Source organism: Rhinoderma darwinii, chromosome 2 (genome assembly GCF_050947455.1).
Source record: "Rhinoderma darwinii isolate aRhiDar2 chromosome 2, aRhiDar2.hap1, whole genome shotgun sequence".
NCBI lineage: Eukaryota > Metazoa > Chordata > Amphibia > Anura > Rhinodermatidae > Rhinoderma > Rhinoderma darwinii.
In genome coordinates, this window is record NC_134688.1 from 281,654,086 (window position 1) to 281,675,164 (window position 21,079).

The 21,079-nt window shown below is 41.3% G+C and overlaps 1 protein-coding gene across 1 annotated transcript in view; it reads right to left on the minus strand.

The window, feature by feature from the left end:
- Positions 1-20,196, minus strand: part of LOC142743008 (syndecan-3-like) — a 127,389-nt gene extending 107,193 nt beyond the window's left edge. The window contains exon 1 of the mRNA XM_075853338.1: positions 19,756-20,196. Coding sequence (XP_075709453.1) covers positions 19,756-19,821 — 66 coding nt within the window. The 5' untranslated portion in view covers positions 19,822-20,196. The remainder of the gene's footprint in view (positions 1-19,755) is intronic.
- Between the last annotated feature and the right edge of the window lie 883 nt (positions 20,197-21,079).

Consider the following 21,079-nt stretch of genomic DNA (forward strand, 5'->3'; position numbering starts at 1 on the left):
CTAACCCGTTCCAATGATGAGTGGCGGAGATTCCTCTGGTCTGTGCAGCTCGGTGAAGACAGGTGCGATACATAGTGAAGGGTAGAGCAAGGACCGTACGGACCCCTGCTCTACCATTGGATTAAACTGTATCTGCATCCTAAAACTGAAATTTGCAAGATGACGTCGATTAATTGCACTGAATTTTGATTTAGATTATTTTTTGATTTATTGCCCAGCCCTATTGGTTAGGGATATAACTGATCTGACAGGTAGTATATCTCCACTTGTTTTCCTAATGAAGGCTTATATTCATAATCTGATTACATTTACCCCTTAGTGACGAGCCTATTTTAGGCCTTAGTGACCAAGCTAATTTTTTTACATTTTTCATCATCCCATTCAAAGTGCTATAACTTTTTTATTTATTCATCGACATAGCTGTAAGGACTTTTTTTTTGTGGGACAAGTTGTATGTTTTAATAACACTATTTTGTAGTACATATAATTTGATTAACTTTTATTGACTTTTTTTTGGGGGGGGGATAGAAAAACACAGGAATTTCGCCACTGTTTTTTGCGCCTCGTTATGATTGCGTTGATACCAAATTTATATAGTTTTTGTATGTTTTACTACTTTTACACATTAAAAACCCTTTTATTGTAAATTATTTGTTTTTGTGACGCCATATTTTAAGAGCCATAACTTTTTTATTTTTCCACTGATGCAGCTGTATGAGGGCTTATTTCTGGGACGACTTGCAGTTTTTATTGGTACCATTTTGGAGTACATGCGACTTTTTGATCCCTTTATATCAATTTCACATTTTTTTTAAGGCAGGATGAACAGAAAACAGCAATTCTGGCATAGTTTTCTATTTTATTTTTTAGGGAGTGCACCATGTCTGTATTCGCTTTTGTAGTATTGGAGCATGATCATGTGATAATGCAAGATAACAGAGAACAGGACAGGAGAGGAGAGAGAGAGAACTTTACTATGCGATCATTTGATCGCTTTTATAATAAACTGCAAAACTTTTGTATTGCAGTGTATTATTGCCTGTCAGTGTAAAACTGACGGGCATCTGTTAGGCCATACCTCTGGCATTCACTAAAGGCAGACCTGGGGCCTTTGTTCGGCCCCTGGCTGCCATACAAAGCATCGGCACCCCGTCATTGAGATGAGGCGATCGGTATTGACTGACGCATCTAAGGGGTTAAACGGGCGGGATCGATGCTGATTTAATCCCGCATGTTTGAGCAAGTCTGCTCCAAGCCTTCAGCTGCCTCCGGCAGCTGAGAGTAGTGAGATTTTACTGCTCCCACTGGCGCTCTTTTGTTCTGTTGCAGCGCCGTAAAAAGGCTGCTGAATCAGAATAAAGCCCGCTAGTGACTGCCGTAAAAACACCTATGGGCAGTCACTAACGGGTTAAACCCAAAATGTCTCTAATACCTGACGGAGAAAAAGTAATTGTCAGGCGTCATCCCTGACGCAAGATTTTACAAAAACAGTAACTGCAAATCAGTATAATATACAAAAACACTTATATAATTCATAATGATAGCTAATGCCAAGATGTGAGCAGTTTAAGGTTATATTTTATATTATGATGGGTACTTCATAACTAAAAATTTGATTGTTGACCTGTATATAATATTTGTGTTGTAGTGCTGACCTCAGTATCTATAGGCTACAAAAATTCTCATTTGACCAGCAGGAAAAAAAACTGTGGGGAAAATTGATGAACTTTTCTTCGCCAGTTTTCTGGTGTAGAGAAGTTGCACACAGCACAAAAAGTGACAATTTGCGGTAAAAATGTAGAATTTTGTGCCATTTCTGACGCTCATGGTAGTGAGTGAAGCTTAGCTAAAGGGTCGGGGCAACCCACAGCCCAACTAATTCCCTATAATTTATGCCAGAAAGTTAACTCTCTGATGGCCAGAGATGCACCTCTTAATAAATTGGGCATATCTTACTCCAGCGATCTGCATATTAAGACTGGCATATGAAATGCCAGTCTTAATAAATCTTGCGCTTTCTTCACATAAGTAACTTTCACTGAATCAAGATGGAAAACAGCTAAGCTTAGAGACTAAACATACTGACTGAAACACAATTCAATTAAAATGCATTGCTCAATATACAGTGAAATTCCAAGGCAATCTTTACAAGTGTTCAAGAATCCAGCATTAATCAAAGCATGTCAGCTGGCCACCGAAGAATCCCCCCACTTTATGTAGGAAGACTAGCATTAAGCTTTTGTAGCTGATCCTCTCTGAAGGTTGATGAGTTGTATTGATATTTGCTACATTGAAGATCTGGTGGATAGATGACAATATATATTTACAATCTAGTAGTAGAACAAAGGATCCCATAATTCAAAGCCTTGAATTTCTTTTAATAGAACATTATATCCAGTGTATCACAGATAAATACAATGAATTTAACCTCTTCCCAACATTTGTCGTAAGTATACGTCATGGAAAGCCAGTGCTTCCTGCAATCTGTCGTATACTTACGACAAATGGATGACAGGCTCAAAAGCGGAGTCCTTGCCATCATCCCCGGGTGTCAGCTGTATGTTACAGCTGACACCCTGCTGTAATCGCGGGGAGCGAATTTAGCTCCGATCCCTGCCATTAACCCCTTAAATGCAGCGGTCAAAAGTGATCGCTACATTTAAAGTGTTTGCAGCTCATTGCCGACCCCGGCAACTAAATTTCCTGGGTGCAGGTGGCTGCGATGGCAACCAGAGGCCTAATACTGTCCTCCTGGTCTGCCTAGTATGGAAGCCTTCCAGGCCCCGCCTGGAGGCGGGGCCTAAAAGGCTTCTGTAGCCAACAGCAAGATGGCACCGGCTCAGCAACTGAGCCAACGTCATCAGCAGTGGTTGTCAGCTATATGTTACAGCTGACAACCTCCTCGGTTTGCTGTCATGGGTAGGGCGATGTTTTAGAAAATAAATCAGACAGTTGGACCCTAGTGGGAATAAAAAAAGAAGTGTAAAATAAAAAAGTGTAGAAAAAGTGAAAAAAAATAAGTTTCAAGTACCAAAATAAAACAAAAAAAAAAAAAATCGCCCTTTTTCTCTTATCAAGTCCTTTATTATTGAAAAAAACAAACATAAACCATACATATTTGGTATTGCCGCATTCGTAACAGCCTGAACTATAAAAATATTATATGGTTTATTCCACGCTGTGAACGGAGTAAAAAAAAATGCGTGAAAAACAATGCCAGAATTTCAGTTTTTTGGTCACTTTGCCCTACAAAATTGGAATAAAAAGCGATCAAATAGACACATGTATCCAAAAATGGTACCTATAAAAATTATAGCTCGTCTCGCAAAAAACAAGCCCTCATACAGCTTCGTCGACGAAAAAATTGTAAAGTTATGGTTCTCACAACATGACGACAGAAAAAAATACATTATTTTTACCAAAGTAATTTTATTGTGCAAAAAGTTGTAAAACATAACAAAGTGCTATAAATTTGGTATCGCCGGAATCGTACTGACCCGCAGAGTAAAGTTAACATGTAATTTATAACGCATGGTGAACGCTGTATAAAAAAATATATATATATTTATGCTAGAATTGCTGTTTTTTGGTCACCTTGCCTCCAAAAAATAGGATAAAAAGTGTACCTCAAAATGGTACTGATAACAACTACAGCTCGTTTCGCAAAAAACAGCCCGCATACCACTACGTCTATGAAAAAATAAAATTAATCAAGGCTCCAATAAGTCAGGAAAGAAAAAAAATGCAGTTGTGCAGGTCCGAGGGGAACATTTCTTCTGTTTCAATAGGCGATTTATCAAAAGGCCCTAAAATTAGGGAACCAGGAAGGGTAGGGCCCAAACATATCTGCTGGAAGTGAGGGTGCCCGTATTATACCAGGACAAGACTTTCCCAGCAAAATTCCCCAGACTGCAAAGGTGCAGAGTGTGGACCAAAAGGGGGATAAGTGAGGACTTACAAGCAGATACATTTAAATTTTAAGAAAAATGCTAATTTTTCGCTAAATTTTGGTGTTTTTCACAATTAAATACTGAACATATCGAGCAAATTTTGCCAGTAACTTAAAGTCCAATGTCACGAGAAAACAATCTCAGAATCGCTTGGATAGGTGAAAGCATTCCGGAGTTATTACCACATAAAGTGACACATGTCAGATTTGAAAAATGAGGCTCTGTCAGGAAGGTCAAAAGTGGCCAAAGAGGGAAGGGGTTAAGTCACTGCGGCCCAAGTTTGTCCATGTGTCTTTTGTCAAGTAGTCTAGTGTAGTCGGTCATTCAGTGCAAAAGGAAGCTTAGAATATCCTGACAGGAATACACAGAGACACTAACGGCATCATCTATCAAAACGGTCTCAGAGATTGGCCTTGTTGCCCATAAATATAAAATCAGAGTTCAGCTTTTGTGTTCTAAACTGTACTGGAATAATGAAACATGGATTAGTTACTGTCAGCCACTATTTCTCTGAGATTTTGCTTGCACAAGGTAAAAGATATAAAGTGTTCACCGTGGCAGCCCAAACTCGGTATTCAATCTGCCTTCAAACATGGCCGTTTCATTTACCTCTCCCCATATTTGTCATAGGACATAAATATATTGTGGAAACATAGTATTTACAATTTTAACAAAAAAATGGCTGTAATAAAAGGTTTTACTTCAGAGATTATTAACCCAAAATCCTAGGCCCCATTTTGAGCAATGCTGTAATTTTCACAGTAAATTATTTATATCTTGATAATAGGAAATTAATGAACCATCTTCAAAGGACTCTTCATAAGTATTGCATATAATAGTTCTGAAACATTACAACAATACGGGGAAACCCAGGTAAAGGAGTGTGTACTACCCCAAAACTGGTGGGAAGAAGACAACAAACTGTGCTGCTTCTCAGTGATGTCCGGAAATGATCCCTTTCACTACCAGTATTGAAAATTCCTAAAGAGTGGTTCATGTGATAAAAGTAGTACAGCCATCTGCTTAGTAACTATATCCTATATGAAAGTCTCTTTACCAATTTTTAGAATTGTTCATCAATTATGTTTAGAATTGATTGTAATTTTCCAAAACTCGTTTGGAAAAGGTTTTTGATATATGTCATGCACAGGATAGCCTTAACTATACCGATATGCATTAACAAGGCCCATATGAAACTGTAATGCGCACCATACTGTGGGTAGATTCCTAGAAGCACTAAAAATATGTACTATGTAAGGAATAATGCAAATACGGAGATGTGAACACCTCCATAAAATAGTATTGGCAATCAGTCAGGTATCAGGTTTCTACAGCAGGAATAGCGCAGCAGACTATATAATTCTTGCCATCAATAATACCAGAACCTCACATGTGAAGTGAATAATACCAGTGTGAACAGAGCCTAAAAACAAAAACCCTACGCGCACTTCTGTTTTTTTCCTAGTCTTCTGTTGCTCTTTGACGGCCAGAATAAGGGTATGTTCACACGGCAGCGTCCGATACGGCTGAAATTACGGAACGGTTTTCAGGAGAAAACAGCTCCGGAATTTCAGACGTAATGGCATGTGCAGGCGTTTTTCGCAGCGTCCATTACGGACGTAATTGGAGCTGTTTTTCCATGGAGTCAATGGAAAACGGCTCCAATTACATTCTCAAGAAGTGACATGCACTTCTTTGATGCGGGCGTCTTTTTTACGTGCTGTCTTTTGACAGCGGCGCGTAAAAAAAATGACCGTCGACACAGAACATCGTAAAACCCATTCAAATGAACGGGAAGATGTTTGCCGACGCTTTGGAGCCGTATTTTCGGACGTAATTCGAGGCTAAAACACCCGAATGACGTCCGTAAATAGGGTGTGTGAACCCAGCCTAACGCAGCATTGCTATACTATACTATCCAGTAAAAATGACATTAGCCAATGAAATCCATCAGGATCCATAACAAAACGGATCATAATGTATCTATGATACTCATCATGGCTACTGTAAAAAACAGAAGCCATTCAACTCATTCAGTGCCATTTTTCAGAGAGACAGAACCACTTTAACCCCTTAGTGACCACTAATACGCCTTTTCACGTCATTTACTACTGGGCTTTAGGCTAGGCTGACGCCTTTTCACGTCAGCCTAGTCTAAGTCCTGCACGGGTCTCCCGTGCAGGCAGGAGCCGGGGCTCTGCTGTCTGATGACAGCTGAGCTCCTGCTCCAACGCCCGCGATCGAAGTTTACTTCGATCGCGGCCGTTTAACCCGTTAAATGCCGCCGTCAATAGCGACCGCGGCATTTAACTTTGTTTACAGAGGGAGTGCGCTCCCTCTCTCACCCATCGGCGGCCCGCGAATGAAATCGCGGGTCTCCGATGGGGTGTCATGGCAGCCGGGGGACTGATAAAAGCCCCCAGGTCTGCCCTGGACATATGCCTGTTAGGACGCGCCGGAGGCACGTCCTAACAGATTGCCTGTCAGATTTACACTGACAGGCAATAATGCTCTGGTATACGAAGTATACCAGAGCATTATAGCAGCGATCGGAACATCGCACAGTAAAGTCCCCTAGTGGGACTAATAAAATCAGTCATCAAAGTGAAATAAAGATTATTAATAAAAAGTACAGTAAAAAAATAAATAAAACCATTTTTTTCCATAAAAAGTGGTTTTATTTAGTAAAAGTGTAAAAAAAAAAAAAAAAGTACACATATGTGGTATCGCCACGACCGTAATGACTCCATTAATAAAGTTAATATGTCATTTAAACCGCAAAGTGAACACCGTAAAAAAAAAACGCCAAAAACGATGGCGAAATTGCAATTTTTTTCCATTGCCCCCCAAAAAAGTCATAATAAAAATGAATCAATAAGTCCCATGTACCCCAAAACAGTACCACTCAAAACTACGTCTTGTCCCGCAGAAAACAAGCCCAAAAAATCACTACATTGATGGAAAAATAAAAAAATTACGGCTCTTGGAAAGCGACGATGCAAAAACAAATAATTTTAGTTCAAAAGTGTTTTTATTGTGCAAAAGTCGTAAAACATAAAAAAACCTCCACATATGTGGTATCGCCGTAATCGTACCGACCCATAGAATAAAGGTAACATGTTAATTACGTCGCACAGTGAACGGCGTCAATTTAAAAACGCATAGAACAATGGCGGAATTTCAGTTTTTTTTTATAATCCCCCCCAAAAAGGTTAATAAAAGTTAATATAAAAATTATATGTACCCAAAAATTGTGCCATTAAAAAGCACAACTAATCCCGCAAAAAACAAGTCCTCATACAGCTATGTAGACGAAAAAATAAAAACGTTATAGCTCTTTGAATGCGACTATAGAAAAACGAATAAAATAGCTTGGTCATTAAGGCCTAAAATGGGCTGGTCACTAAGGGGTTAATGGATGCAGGGCTAAACAGCACAATTTGAAAAGAGCTGCTGCACATTCCTTAAAATGCCCAAGACATTTAGAAAGTGATGATTTCTTGTTTTCTCTGATACTGTGCATCAAATATGTGATTCGAGTTGTTCTTTGCTCTGACTAGTGCAATCGTAGGAAGTGTTCACACTAGGGATGTCACGATGCCAGAATTTGGACTTCAATACTGAGACTTCGTGTAGTATTGTGATTTCGATACCAAAACGATACTTTGCCAACAGTAATAAAAAATTTAAAAAAAGTTCTTCCATTTTGTGGTGAGGCGCGAGGTGCGATGAATTTTGAATGTGCCTCACATTAATAGTAATTAACCCCATCATGTTTCTCAGTCATAATGGGTTAACGTGTGAGGTACATGATGGGGTTAATTACTATTAGGCCGGATTTACACGAGCGCGTGCGTTTAATAAGGGACTTAACAGCTCCGTGTGTCAGCCACGTATGACGCGTGGCTGCGTGATTTTCGCGCAGCCGCCATCATGATGACACTCTGTTTGTATGTTTGTAAACAGAAAAGCACGTGGTGCTTTTCTGTTTTCATTCATACTTTTTACTGCTGTTGCGCGAATCACACGCGTCACACGAACAACGCACAAATATAGGACATGTCGTGAGTGTTACGCAGCGGACATACGCTGCGTGAAACTCACGGACAGTCTGCACAGCCCCATAGACTGACATAGGTCCGTGCGAGGCGCGTGAAAATCATGCACGTTGCACGGACGTATTACACATTCGTCTAAATAAGCCCTTAATGTGAAGCACATGGAGGTTAAATTCACCACACCTCGTGCCTCACAACAAGTGAAAGAAAGCATTTTTTTACTTTATTTTTTTACGGCGTACACATCATAAATGATGATGAAAAAAAATTGTTGTGCAGGTTATTACGGCCGCACCAATACTGAATGTGTGTATATTTTATGTATTGAGACTTATTTTAACGTTTATTGTAAAATAATGTGTATGTGTATTTTTTTAAATTTAATATTACTTTATGTTTTTATTTTACTTTTTCAACTTTAATGTACTGGAATATATCTATATGGTCCAAAATCAGTGATATATAGGTATACGTTTAAATTTATTGAAATACACTTGTTCTACCTGTATAAACGTTTAAAATAATTCTTTAATGATAATTTATTAAAATGTAGTAGGGCACAGAGTGCCAAAAGATCCAAATACAGGCGTTGGCAGCCAGATCAAGAGTGCACAGTAAGAGGAATGTGAAGTAGACAATCAACATGCACTGATTAAACAGTGCCTGACAAGTCTGATGTAATTTTCAACACCTCTTGAGATGTGCTGGCAAATATTGGTAAGATCTGATTGCCACAGATTACAGGCACACTTCCCTACGCGTTTCTGCACCACATTAGGGGAGCGTCCTCAGGGGTATGAATTGCCTGATATTACTCGTATTTGTTCACGAGATGCCGGTCAGCTGATATTCAGCTGTTCAAGTAGTATAACGGCGCATACGAGACACTGATGTCGGTCTAGCGCGCGCCGGGGAAATAAGGAAGCTTTAAAGCCCTGGCCCCACCTCCCAGGCATTGCGTAGCAAAGTGCCGATCCAATGGGAGAGTAAGACGTCGACCAGCGACGCCCACCCACAGGTCGGCTCCCTAGTAACCAACGTACTGCATTCCACAATGGCAAGTAATGAGGTACACTACCCCCTTTGTGAGGCAATTGATGAAAGACCTGTTATGAAAAACCGCTCCTGTAACAGTGCTCTTAAAGATTTTACTTTTCAGCACAGAGGAACAGGCTTTACACCTCCCACATTGGTACGAGCCAGTAACGTTGGTAGGGAGCCAAGTCTTGGCACCAGTTGCATCCAAGTGGCTATGCACCAGTCGATCCTTCAAATTGCGGCCTCTTCGAAAGGTGATCTGAGGTCGGTCCCCCACCAAACCACCCACATCGGGGTCAGCTTTAAGGATATCCCAGTAGGAGGTAAGTATTTGTCTAACCTCCCAGTGTGCAGCATCATAGGTGCCTATTATTCTCATGACATTGTCCTCCTGTGTGGGTGTCTTTGGATTTAACAGAGACTCCCTATCCGCTGTAATGGCATGTTGGTAAGCCGATTTCAAAACACCACTGGGGTATCCTTTATGTTCAAATCTCCTCCTCAAGTTATTGGCCGACATTTTAAAATCTGCCAAGGTAGTGCAGTTGCGTCTAGCTCAAAAGGGGGTAGTGTACCTCATTACTTGCCATTGTGGAATGCAGTACGTTGGTAAAACCAAAAGGGAGTTTAGACGGAGAATCCGAGACCACATGTGCGATATTAAGAATCAAACTGATACCTCTGTATCTAGGCATGTGTGGGACCACCATCTGGGAGATCCTTCCGTCATTAAATTCCAAGGGATGGAATCCATCAAGCCACCTATTAGGGGAGGAGATTGGGACAAACGTATTCTACAAAAGGAGGCCCAGTGGATTTTTAGGATGCAAACCATCAAACCACTGGGCCTTAATGATTCTATCTCATATCTTCCTTTCTTATAAGAAGTTCAGTTGTTTCTAGTCCGTTTGTCTCACTCCTCCTACTCCTGGTAATCATTGACATTTAGTCATTTATTTCAACTACTCCTGTCAATTACTGACACTTAGTCTCCACTGTATTATTCTTCGTGTATGGTCTAGTGCTTTAGTTGTCAGTTTCCTTCACTAAATCATTGCTCTTCATGTGCGATGGCCATCTTCGCTACATTCTTGCACTGTGGCTTGGTTGCTTATGTGCTTCCCCGATCGCCCTGTCATTCACATGGCGTTTGTTTTCATTTTTGCCATCGGCATTGTATGCTCGGCCGCCTGTAGCTCCCCCCTGTTACCATAGATGCTTTTTGCATCTGTTCCATTGGCTGCGTGGTTACTAGGGAGCCGACCTGTGGGTGGGCGTCGCTGGTCGACGTCTTACTCTCCCATTGGATCGGCACTTTGCTACGCAATGCCTGGGAGGTGGGGCCAGGGCTTTAAAGCTTCCTTATTTCCCCGGCGCGCGCTAGACCGACATCAGTGTCTCGTATGCGCCGTTATACTACTTGAACAGCTGAATATCAGCTGACCGGCATCTCGTGAACAAATACGAGTAATATCAGGCAATTCATACCCCTGAGGACGCTCCCCTAATGTGGTGCAGAAACGCGTAGGGAAGTGTGCCTGTAATCTGTGGCAATCAGATCTTACCAATATTTGCCAGCACATCTCAAGAGGTGTTGAAAATTACATCAGACTTGTCAGGCACTGTTTAATCAGTGCATGTTGATTGTCTACTTCACATTCCTCTTACTGTGCACTCTTGATCTGGCTGCCAACGCCTGTATTTGGATCTTTTGGCACTCTGTGCCCTACTACATTTTAATAAATTATCATTAAAGAATATATCTATATGCTAGTACATTAGCCTGTGTACGGATAGTATACAGGCAGTTGTTAGGACATACCTAAGTATGCCCTAACAAAAGGAAGCATGGTCAGACGGCCCTGGGGTCCATGGGCTGTCTGGCCATATATGGTATGTCCCTCAATCGCGTCATAGGAATTCCCTGTTACGCGATCCAAGGGGCATCCTCCCCTTCTCATTTTCCTCTTGAATGCTGCAGTCAGCTTTGATCGCAGCATTCAGGGGAATAGCGGCGGAGATGAGAGCGGGGCTGTGGTTGTGTAATACAGCCATTGCCCCGCTCTTGACATTAAGTGAGGTGATCCAGCATGAGGTGATGCGGCCGGCGCTGCACTAATGAGCGGCGGCGCCCCTGCACTGAGGACAGAACATGGGGGTGCTTTGTAGTGCACCCGCCATGTTCGGTCTTCATTGCCGGCAATCATTAGTGTAGCCCTGGCCTCATTGCATCATCCTGACAGCGCGCACTTGTCAGGATTCAGGAGCGGGGCAATGGCTGTATTACACAGCTTAGTATCAAAATACATGAAATAATGGTATCGAACCGTTTGGGGATGCACGGTATCGAAACAGTATCGAAGTTTCGATGCATCGTGCATCCCTAGTTCACACATACCTGTCTTGAGTAGGGTATAGCAAAACATAGATGTTCCCTGACCACTTCTTAAACAAGCACCCTCAGGTTGGCCGAGCATGCATGTTTATTCATCAGCAGCTTATCTCCTAGCTGAACAAAGGATTGAGCATGATGAAAATCCAACATGCCTGATCCTCAGTTCTCTCGACACCTGCCACTGGGAAACCATTGGGAGGCTCTCATATACATTAGACGGTCAGCGTTTCCCGCCTAAATCAGTGCGATCTGCAGACATTAATCTAATGTATATGAGCAGTTTTACTTGTTGGAACATTTATTTGTTCCCGCTGCCCATCATTGCAATATTTGTGTCCTGCACGGCAGTGAATGGTATTTGGAGAGTGTCCATTAATATTCAGTACTTGTATGTACAACCCTGCACCATTTTCAAGAATATGTCTGGTAAAATTTGCAACATCTTCATCAATTGAAAAATGGTGGTAAAACCCCAGCTTTTAAAAATGTGCCACTATGTCTTGGGGTTTTCAGAATGCAGCAGTGATAAGTAGGTAGGGAAATATCTACGCTATAATTCAATTCCAAGCAATGTAAAAATAACATTTAGTGCTGCTTTCTTTATCTGTTGTAAGGCTCTGAAAATCTTCTTTTGAAAAAAAATTATTCTCAGATGATATAAAGAAAGAAAAAAAATCTCCTCAGAACCCAGTACGGAAAGAATAACCCCCAAGATAACCTGTCCATACCAACAGGATTAAAAAGGATGAAGCCATTACTTTTTTTTTCTTATCTTCACAGTGGAAATCAGTGATGTTCTCTCCTTCTCTCTCATATAAATATTGGGCTACACTACTTTTACTCAATAGGACAAATAAGAACCCATATTTTGTAAAAGTAGATCACATTGAAGGGGTATTCCCATATCATTAAGTGATGACATTTCGCTAAGATATCAGTGATATAGAAAAAACACGCAAATGCCGTATTCATCTTTTAAGATTCTGTATCCTTCAATATTCCATATAGGTTTAAACAGCCATCATTTCCTCATTATAACAAGAGATTAGTAAGGTAAATATAATATCATGCTATGATCAAAAATTATGTAGTGCCTGTATAAAATACATTTTTAATTTGGTGACACACAGTGAATTATTTTGGATGATATCCCAATATTTTCATTTTGAGTTGGTGGAGTCTCATATATTGGACAGGAAGGGATCGCATATGTTAGTGATATCGTCCAAAATAGATATATTAGTGATATGGCATCACTTTATGAGATGTGAATAACCTTTTAAGTACAGGAATATAATTTGAAAAAGCAATGCAACATTAAGCCGCATAGAAAATTCTCTGATGTGATATTTTAGTCAGTGCCCATAGATTATATGTATCTCCTCTTGACTCACAGTGTTAACCACTTGGCTGATTTTTTGTTTGGCTTCCATTAAGGCACAACTATGACCATTTCCTGTCTTGTCATAGGCTCAGGCTCCTGCTCTTTCCTCCTCCATGTGCCTTCAGTTTAAAGAGACTCTGTCACCACATTATAAGTGCCCTATCTCCTACATAAGGAGATGGGTGCTGTAATGTAGGTGACAGTAATGCTTTTTATTTAAAAAACGATCTATTGTCACCACTTTATTAGCGATTTTAGCTTTATACTAATGAGTTTCCCAATGGACAACTGGGCGTGTTTTACTATTGACCCAAATGGGCGTTGTACAGAGAAGTGTATGACGCTGACCAATCAGCATCATGCACTTCTCTCCATTCATTTACTCAGCGCATAGGGATCCTTTTAGATCACTATGTGCTGTCTTATACTAACACATTAACGTTACTGAAGTGTTTAGACAGTGAATAGACATTCCACGGGATGTCTATTCACAATCCCGACACTTAGTTAATGTTTCTGTGGTAGATACAGCAGAGCAAACGTAATCTCGCTGTAACCTGTCATATACAGCATGATCTCGCGAGATTACGCTTGCTCTGCTGTAACTACCACAGAAACATTAACGAAGTGTCGGGATTGTGAATAGACATCCCGTGGAATGTCTATTCACTGTCTAAACACTTCAGTATCGTTAATGTGTTAGTATAAGACAGCACATAGCGATCTAAAAGGATCCCTATGCGCTGCCTAAATGAATGGAGAGAAGTGTATGACGCTGATTGGTCACTGATTGGTCAGCGTCATACACTCCTCTGTACAACGCCCACTTGGTCAATAGTAAAACACTCCCAGTTGTCCATTAAGAAACTCATTAGCATAAAGTTAAAATCGCTAATAAAGTGGTGAAAATAGATTGGTTTTTTTAAATAAAAAGCACTACTGTCACCTACATTATAGCGCCCATCTCCTTATGTAGCAGACAGGGCACTTATAATGTGGTGACAGAGTCTCTTTAAACACAAGTCAATGAAGAGTATGCCTCAACTCCATAATTCTACTCTGCGTAAGCTCACCATAAAGCACAAAGGGTTAATGTGATGAGGTTTCACGTGTCCAATAATTGCAGCCTTGCTTATGTTTGCTTTCTGCCAGGCAATAAGGAAATTACAGCTTATCATATCCTCTACACTGTCACCTTTTGTTAGCAGGGCATGTAATTCCTCCTCTACTGTCATTAAGTTTAATGTTGACTCATCGTAATTACCGATCTCTTATACAATGTGCCTCCCATTATGCACCGTTATAGATGATAAAAGTCTATATCACTGTCATATCATCGAGACATTGTGTTATTGATTCCCTTGTATTGTTTGTGGTTCACTGTTTTGACATTAGCACAACAAATAGTCATAACTATACAGGTTTAATAGCACACTAATAAATAATAACATTTCCGGACTTGTAATTCAGGATGTATTTCACAAATTCACCCATTATAATTGTTCTATACATTTCTCTATTAGAGGCAAAAGGTAATATAAAGGTATAGAAACCCTAAGAATCAGAAATCCTTTGTGGTGGCGTCCATTTACATCAATACAATTTCTACAACCCTGAAGCAAGCACAATGGTAATTCCTATCTCTAACGTATCACAAAGAACATGAGGCGGTCACCTTCCTTTCTCCCCTCAGTGGAGCTTTCTTCAGAACAGGGAATCAATGTCATTTTTCCAACGTTGTCTGTAAAGTAGGAAAATGGGGATATCAGGTGTCACCAGCTACACGGAGGATATACATAAAAGTGTTTGTAGGTTCAGTAATCCTCGAGTACAATAAGACTTGCTTGCCACACATTCAGTAGCTGTCATGTGAATAATCATTCATTGAGGAACCATGTTCCCCAACTTCCCAATGCACATTTGGTTCAGCTAAACATGTATGTTATTTCACACAGGTATGGAGATAAGCAGCTGTTAGACACATCTGGAGCCGCTTCTATCCTGGGGGAAACAAAATATGTTCTAATCCAACCTGTCAGATTCTTGTCTATCCCAACATCTTCCCATACACATTAGAATGTCGGGGGATCCCAGTATAATCATGCGTATCTGCCAACAAATATGAACATGTATGGCCAGCTTCACAGGTTATACCAGTGGGCTGACTGAACTCATAAGCTGGACACTAAAGTATAAAGGAATTCCCGCATCACAGGGTTCCGTTGTGCAGAAGTGTCTCATATGATTCCTCTTGGATCTGCCAAATATCTAAGAGGCCTTACTACCTATAAGAAGGAGGACAGGGTGCACATCTTCTAGTTCCCTGAATGGCACTTTAGGGGACCTTTGGTGGATGGAGATGCCTTCAAACTAGATAAATGCTTTCAAGCCAATGACATAGTGAGTCTTCAGTTGAGGCCTGCTGAATCGTGACATGGGATCTCCTGATAGGTGGCAACCAAGTGTGGTAGATTGGCAACCTACACTCCAGGCAAAATATGAAATTTCAGTTCTTTACGAAGAGTTTCCTTATAAAATGTAGAGAGTCAGATCAAATATAAATCTACAGAAATCTCACCTGTTTGATTAGTAATGCCTGTCAATAAATACATAGTGCAAGAATATATTTCCTTATAGAAAATAAACATTTTGTTAGGATTACATAAGGAATCACAGCTGTAAGGCCCCATGCACACACGAACGTGCTTTTGCGGCCGCAATTCCCCCGAAAATCCACGGGAGAATTGCGGCCCCATTCATTCCTATGGGCCCATGCACATGACAGTGGTTTCCACAGTCCGTGCATAGCCCAGGAGCCTGGACCGCAGAAAGAACGGACATGTCTTATTACGGTCGTGTTCGGCGGTCCAGGCTCATAGCAAATAATGCACGCGGCCATGTGAACGACCCGCGAAATCCGGGCGCCTCGTGAGTGACACTCCGCTGCCGGCCTACCCAAAAATCATGGCCGTGCACATGGCTACGGTCGTGTGTATGAGGCCTAAGATGTTTTCTAGTAAAATGATCCATACTAGTTATATCAAGAAGACATAGAATATGTTCTGTGAAATAATTACAGATAATTACAGCATTATGACTAGATGGATTAACAAGTGTCAAAACCTCAAGACAACTCAAATGAGGTGTGAGGATTGGAAGCCAAAAGAAAAATGTGCTTCCATCCTGGGTGCCTGAGAGATCTCCGTTTCCAACACATTAAAATTATTACATTAGTATAATGAACTAAACGATGGCATGTGGTCATCTGAAAAAGACTACCTTCTATTCATGGCTACGTAATGAATGAAATCGGAACCTGGGGCCAGTCCAAAGTCAATCACACAGAGAACACTTCTAGCCGTCTTCAATGATGATGTATATTGACAAGAGGTTTTCAACACAGGATATTACAGAGAGTGAGTTTACACTGTAAATGTCTTATGAGCTATTGAAAGTGTGGACAGTATCCAGAGACACAGCACAGAGGTCTTTCAGAGCTCCAGCACAGCAATTCTGAGCCTCTCAAAAAGTCTAAATTCAAACTAACCACCAAAAAGTAAACGTCCTTTTACATGGGCCAATGATCGTTCCAGTTTAAACACCACAAAATATTATCGTTGTCAGCAACACATCTCCCTGTGTACACAGGTATATGTGCGGCCAACATGATGGAATCGTAGTAATGATCGCTCGTTCCCGTGCATTACTGATCATAGCTCCTTGTTTCTTTCACAAGCAAATGAGTGCCAATCAACGAGCTGTCTTGTTGATTGGTGCTTGGTTTTACGGCCTAGAGTGGCCGGTGTAAAAGGACCCTTAGGCTGGATTCACACGAGCATGTTCGGTCCGTAAAGGACGGAACGTATTTCGGCCGCAAGTCCGGGACCGAACACACTGCAGGGAGCCGGGCTCCCAGCATCATAGTTATGTACGATGCTAGGAGTCCCTGCCTCTCCGTGGAACTACTGTCCTGTACTGAAAACATGATTACAGTACGGGACAGTTGTCCTGCAGCGAGGCAGGGACTCCTAGCGTCGTACATAAGTATGATGCTAGGAGCCCGGCTCCCTGCACTGTGTTCAGTCCGGGACTTGCAGCCGAAATACGTTCCGTCCTTTACGGACCGAACATGCTCGTGTGAATCCTTCCTTAGACTAACGCACAAAAAAGAAGCCCTGCAGCTGAACACTGCTGAAGTGCATTACACATCCTAACATGCCTCCTACTGCTCTGTGCTGTGGGCATGTTCACTGCATGGAGAAGGGTGCGCACAATACTAATATTCTTCTAACATGACACAGATAAAAGGAAGACGATCACATTGCTGTGTGCTGGAACCACCACTGATTAAGGCTGCGATTCCACAAGGCGGTTTGCGTCGTCATCGAGGTTTTGTGGTGCAATTTTTGGTCATGTCGTTTTTGCAGGTGAAGCACAGTGAAACCATGTTCTTCACCTGTAATAGCCACACAGATGAAAACCTTATGGTAAAACCGTGGCAATTCGCAATAAAACACGGTTTTTCCAATTGTGGGTTTCACAGCAATTAAGAAGAATGTAACATGTATGCAGATTTCCCCTATATACATATATAACAGAATTGTTCAGAAGGCAGAGTATACACATCAGAAATAATATTGTGTATATATTTCATAATATTTATATTATAGTATATTCATATGATCATATTTGAGAGAAAAAGTTAGGATAGATAGATAGATAGATAGATAGATAGATAGATAGATAGATAGATAGATAGATAGATAGATAGATAGATAATCCAGAGTCCAGCAGCACAGGCAGCGTGTGGGTGCAAGCCCTGGTGAACAGACCAATGTCTATATCTATATCTATGAAGAAAAATTCAGGCAGCACTCTGTAGAATAAGTGAAAAAAATGGGGTACTTTATTTACCCAAAATGCAACGTTTCAGCTCCTATTATAGGCTCCGGCAATAAGAGCTGAAACATTGCATTTTGGGTAAATAAAGTACCCCACTTTTTTCACTTATTCTACAGAGTGCTGCCTGAATTTTTGTTCATAGATAGATAGATAGATAGATAGATAGATAGATAGATAGATAGATTAGAATGAATGCTCTCCGTTCCCTAAGTTTTTCGTGGTTTTTTTGGGCGGAATCAATAGCGTAGTCGACTACACTATTGATTCCACCAAAGAAATGCAAACCTTAGGGAATGGAGACAAACGGAAACCATTAGCAACGGAAGCGTTACCACTGAAATCAATGGTAACGCAAACGGAAAGCTATGGTTCCCGTTTGTGGGTTCCCCTGACGGAATGGTCTGACGGAACCCACGAACAGAACCCCGACGCAGGAGTGAATATAGCCTTATACACTTCCACGGTATGTGGCAACATGTTATGTCCATTCAGTTTACAGTTGGTTTAGGTCATTCTCTATAGAGTTGGCCTTTCCCATTATCCATTGGAAATCTAGTTGAATATTTCTCATTGATGCATTACAATTTTTACAATATAACTACATTTTATAGAGAGAGCACCACATATATGACATAGACAAAATCTAATATACTTTAGGAGCCAATTACACCAATCTGGAAGCCAATTGCACTTATTAGTGACAAGGCAATTAAAGCTTCTATAGAAATCAGTAGAATATTTCTCGGTGCACTGGCTACCTGGCTCCTGGCATTTGCGAATACCTATTTCAAGAGCAACATGATGGCCTCAAAGACCAGTGTTCTCTAACTGTGACGCAGGCTTCACCAGCGAGGCACCCCCTGTTATTGCGGAGGCACAGCTCAGAAGTCAGTCTTGAGATAAAGTTTAGGATAAATTGAGGGATTTTTTATGTAATATTGCCATGAACTACGACCAATGGTGAGACCCACGCATCTCCATGTCCTGGCTGGTGAGGCCCCAGTAGAAGACTGTAAATATGGCCGCTCCCTATAAACATTGGGGGGGGGGTCATGTATCATGCATAATTTAGTCGCATTTCTCCATTGCCGCTCCTCAGTCACCTGCGCCGTTCCTTTGTTTACAATGGAATGCAGTGATGTCCACATGTGGTGTCACGTCACATGGCGACTGTGGCCAATAATGGCACATCGCGGAGGATGCAACGTCAGCACTTACTAGTGCAAACGGGCACAAGGGGATCAAGGACTAGTGATGGGGGTCTGGGACTAAATTCATAAAACTATGATGTAACACATCACTTTTCTGAGATTTCATGTTAAACCCATTTAAATCACTAGAGAAAAGTCTACCTTGTGTGAATTTTACGCTATTTTTGGCCCCTATAGCGGACATGAAAGATGACGCCATAGCGGCTTCCTAGCCACGCCCCTTTTAAAAAAAGACGATAAACCTTTCCAGTTATAAGTATCTGGGGGGAATTTTTTATCATATATGACCAAAGCGCAATTGTGAGGAAAAACTTTTCGTGTTCTCTTTTACCATCACGTGGCGTGAAGAAATGAGGTACCGTACGGAAAATAAAATGGATTTTTTTCCACTTACATTATAAAAAATACTTTTATCTTAATACATTTCAGGATCAATGTAAATGTAAGATGAATACAGCGCGTACCGTGCGGCCATATTTATTGGCCTTAAATTAATAATTCATATTCCCAGTATGGCCTTTAAATGAATACACTTTAATGCTTTATGGCTGCAATTTTGTAACCGCAGACCTGAAGTATATAATATTCCAGCACTTTACAGGAATCCATCTTGTCAGGAAGCACAACACCCATAGACATTGACAGACCATTGAAATGGAACCATCAAGTGAAATATGAGATTTCCACACACATATGGTAAAGCAATAGCTGACAATACATGATGATAATGACATGTTAGAATTCAGTATGCGGTGCAGCAATGGAGGGGTTAACCCTACAGGACTTGATAGATGGGCACCGATGTGATGTTACTCACCAGAGCAGCCTGTGAGATGAGGAGCAGCAGCCCTGCACCATGTATAATTCCAAAGGCAAAATGCATCCTCCTTGTGCCTGAGCAGCTGCCTACAAATAGCCGGTTGTCTAGTCCTCCTTACGCTGTACTATTAGCTCAGTATTATTCCTCCATGGGGCAGGATAGCGCCTTCACTATGACAAATCCTTCTCCTCAGTGTCTCTTCTCCACCCTTCTCTTCAGTTATCCTCCCCTCCTTCTTTCTCAGCGCTCTTCCCCAGCCTCTTATCCCTCTCCTCCTCTCGTCTTCTTTCCCCTTCCCTTTCACCTTCAGTATTTTGTTCGCCTTCTCCCACCCGCTACGCCGGTTTTCCTCCCTCTCCTCGTTCTTCTTCTCTTTACCGTTCAGCAGGAAATGTCTTCCCTCCCTCTTTCCCTAGCGATCAATGTGAAGAAGGTACAGGGAGAAGAGGCGAGGCATCCTAAGCGCCATCTTGTGGTCACACGCTAGTAATGCACCAGACAGGGATGCGCGCCATTAGTCATGATGATACAATACCTGTCCCTCACTAGGTTGACCTCATCGCTTGGATATAAAGGAGCGTGTTCCTCAAGGGAAACAGGCTGCTTAATATGGCATTTCATGTTCAATGGGCCGGCCAGGCTGCTGTGTAAAGAAGCAGGGACATATAGGCAACAAGAGGAATGCCTGCAGTGTGTGGCTGTGCCAGCCAATACATAATATATACATCACGATGCCAGCCAAAATGAATAAACATAGCGGAAATAAGCAATATGTACAGTATGGAAGAAAACTGCTCACATAATTATGTAAAATGTTATTCTTTACACACAAAATAAAAAAAATATGAATATAAAATTATATAGTGCCTCTAAGGCCTTGTTCACACGGCGCTAAAAAAAGCGTTTTTGCGAAGAACTTGTAAGTACAGGCATTTTGACACGTTCGTTTGGGCGCGTAATTGGAACTCCCATTGACTATGGGAACTAGGCGCATTTTCGGCACGTTTTCTCGTCAAGAATTCACCTGATTCTTTTTTTACACGACGCGTTTTCTAAACACGCGGCGTAAAAAAAACGTATGCACTACAATACGTTTTTCCATTGATGTCAATGGAAAGCTTAAAGGATGCGTTTTTTACGCGTTTTTCGGCGCTGAAAAAACGCGTCTAAAAACCGCTGTGTGAACAAGGCCTTATAGGTCATATTCATGTAATAGACATGCCCCATCAATGTGGTGCCAGCGCAGAGGGCTCCCACCATTGGACCCACTTTGTGTATTTCATTGTTTTCAATAGGTTCCATGTAAGTTTAAGGTCCGTGA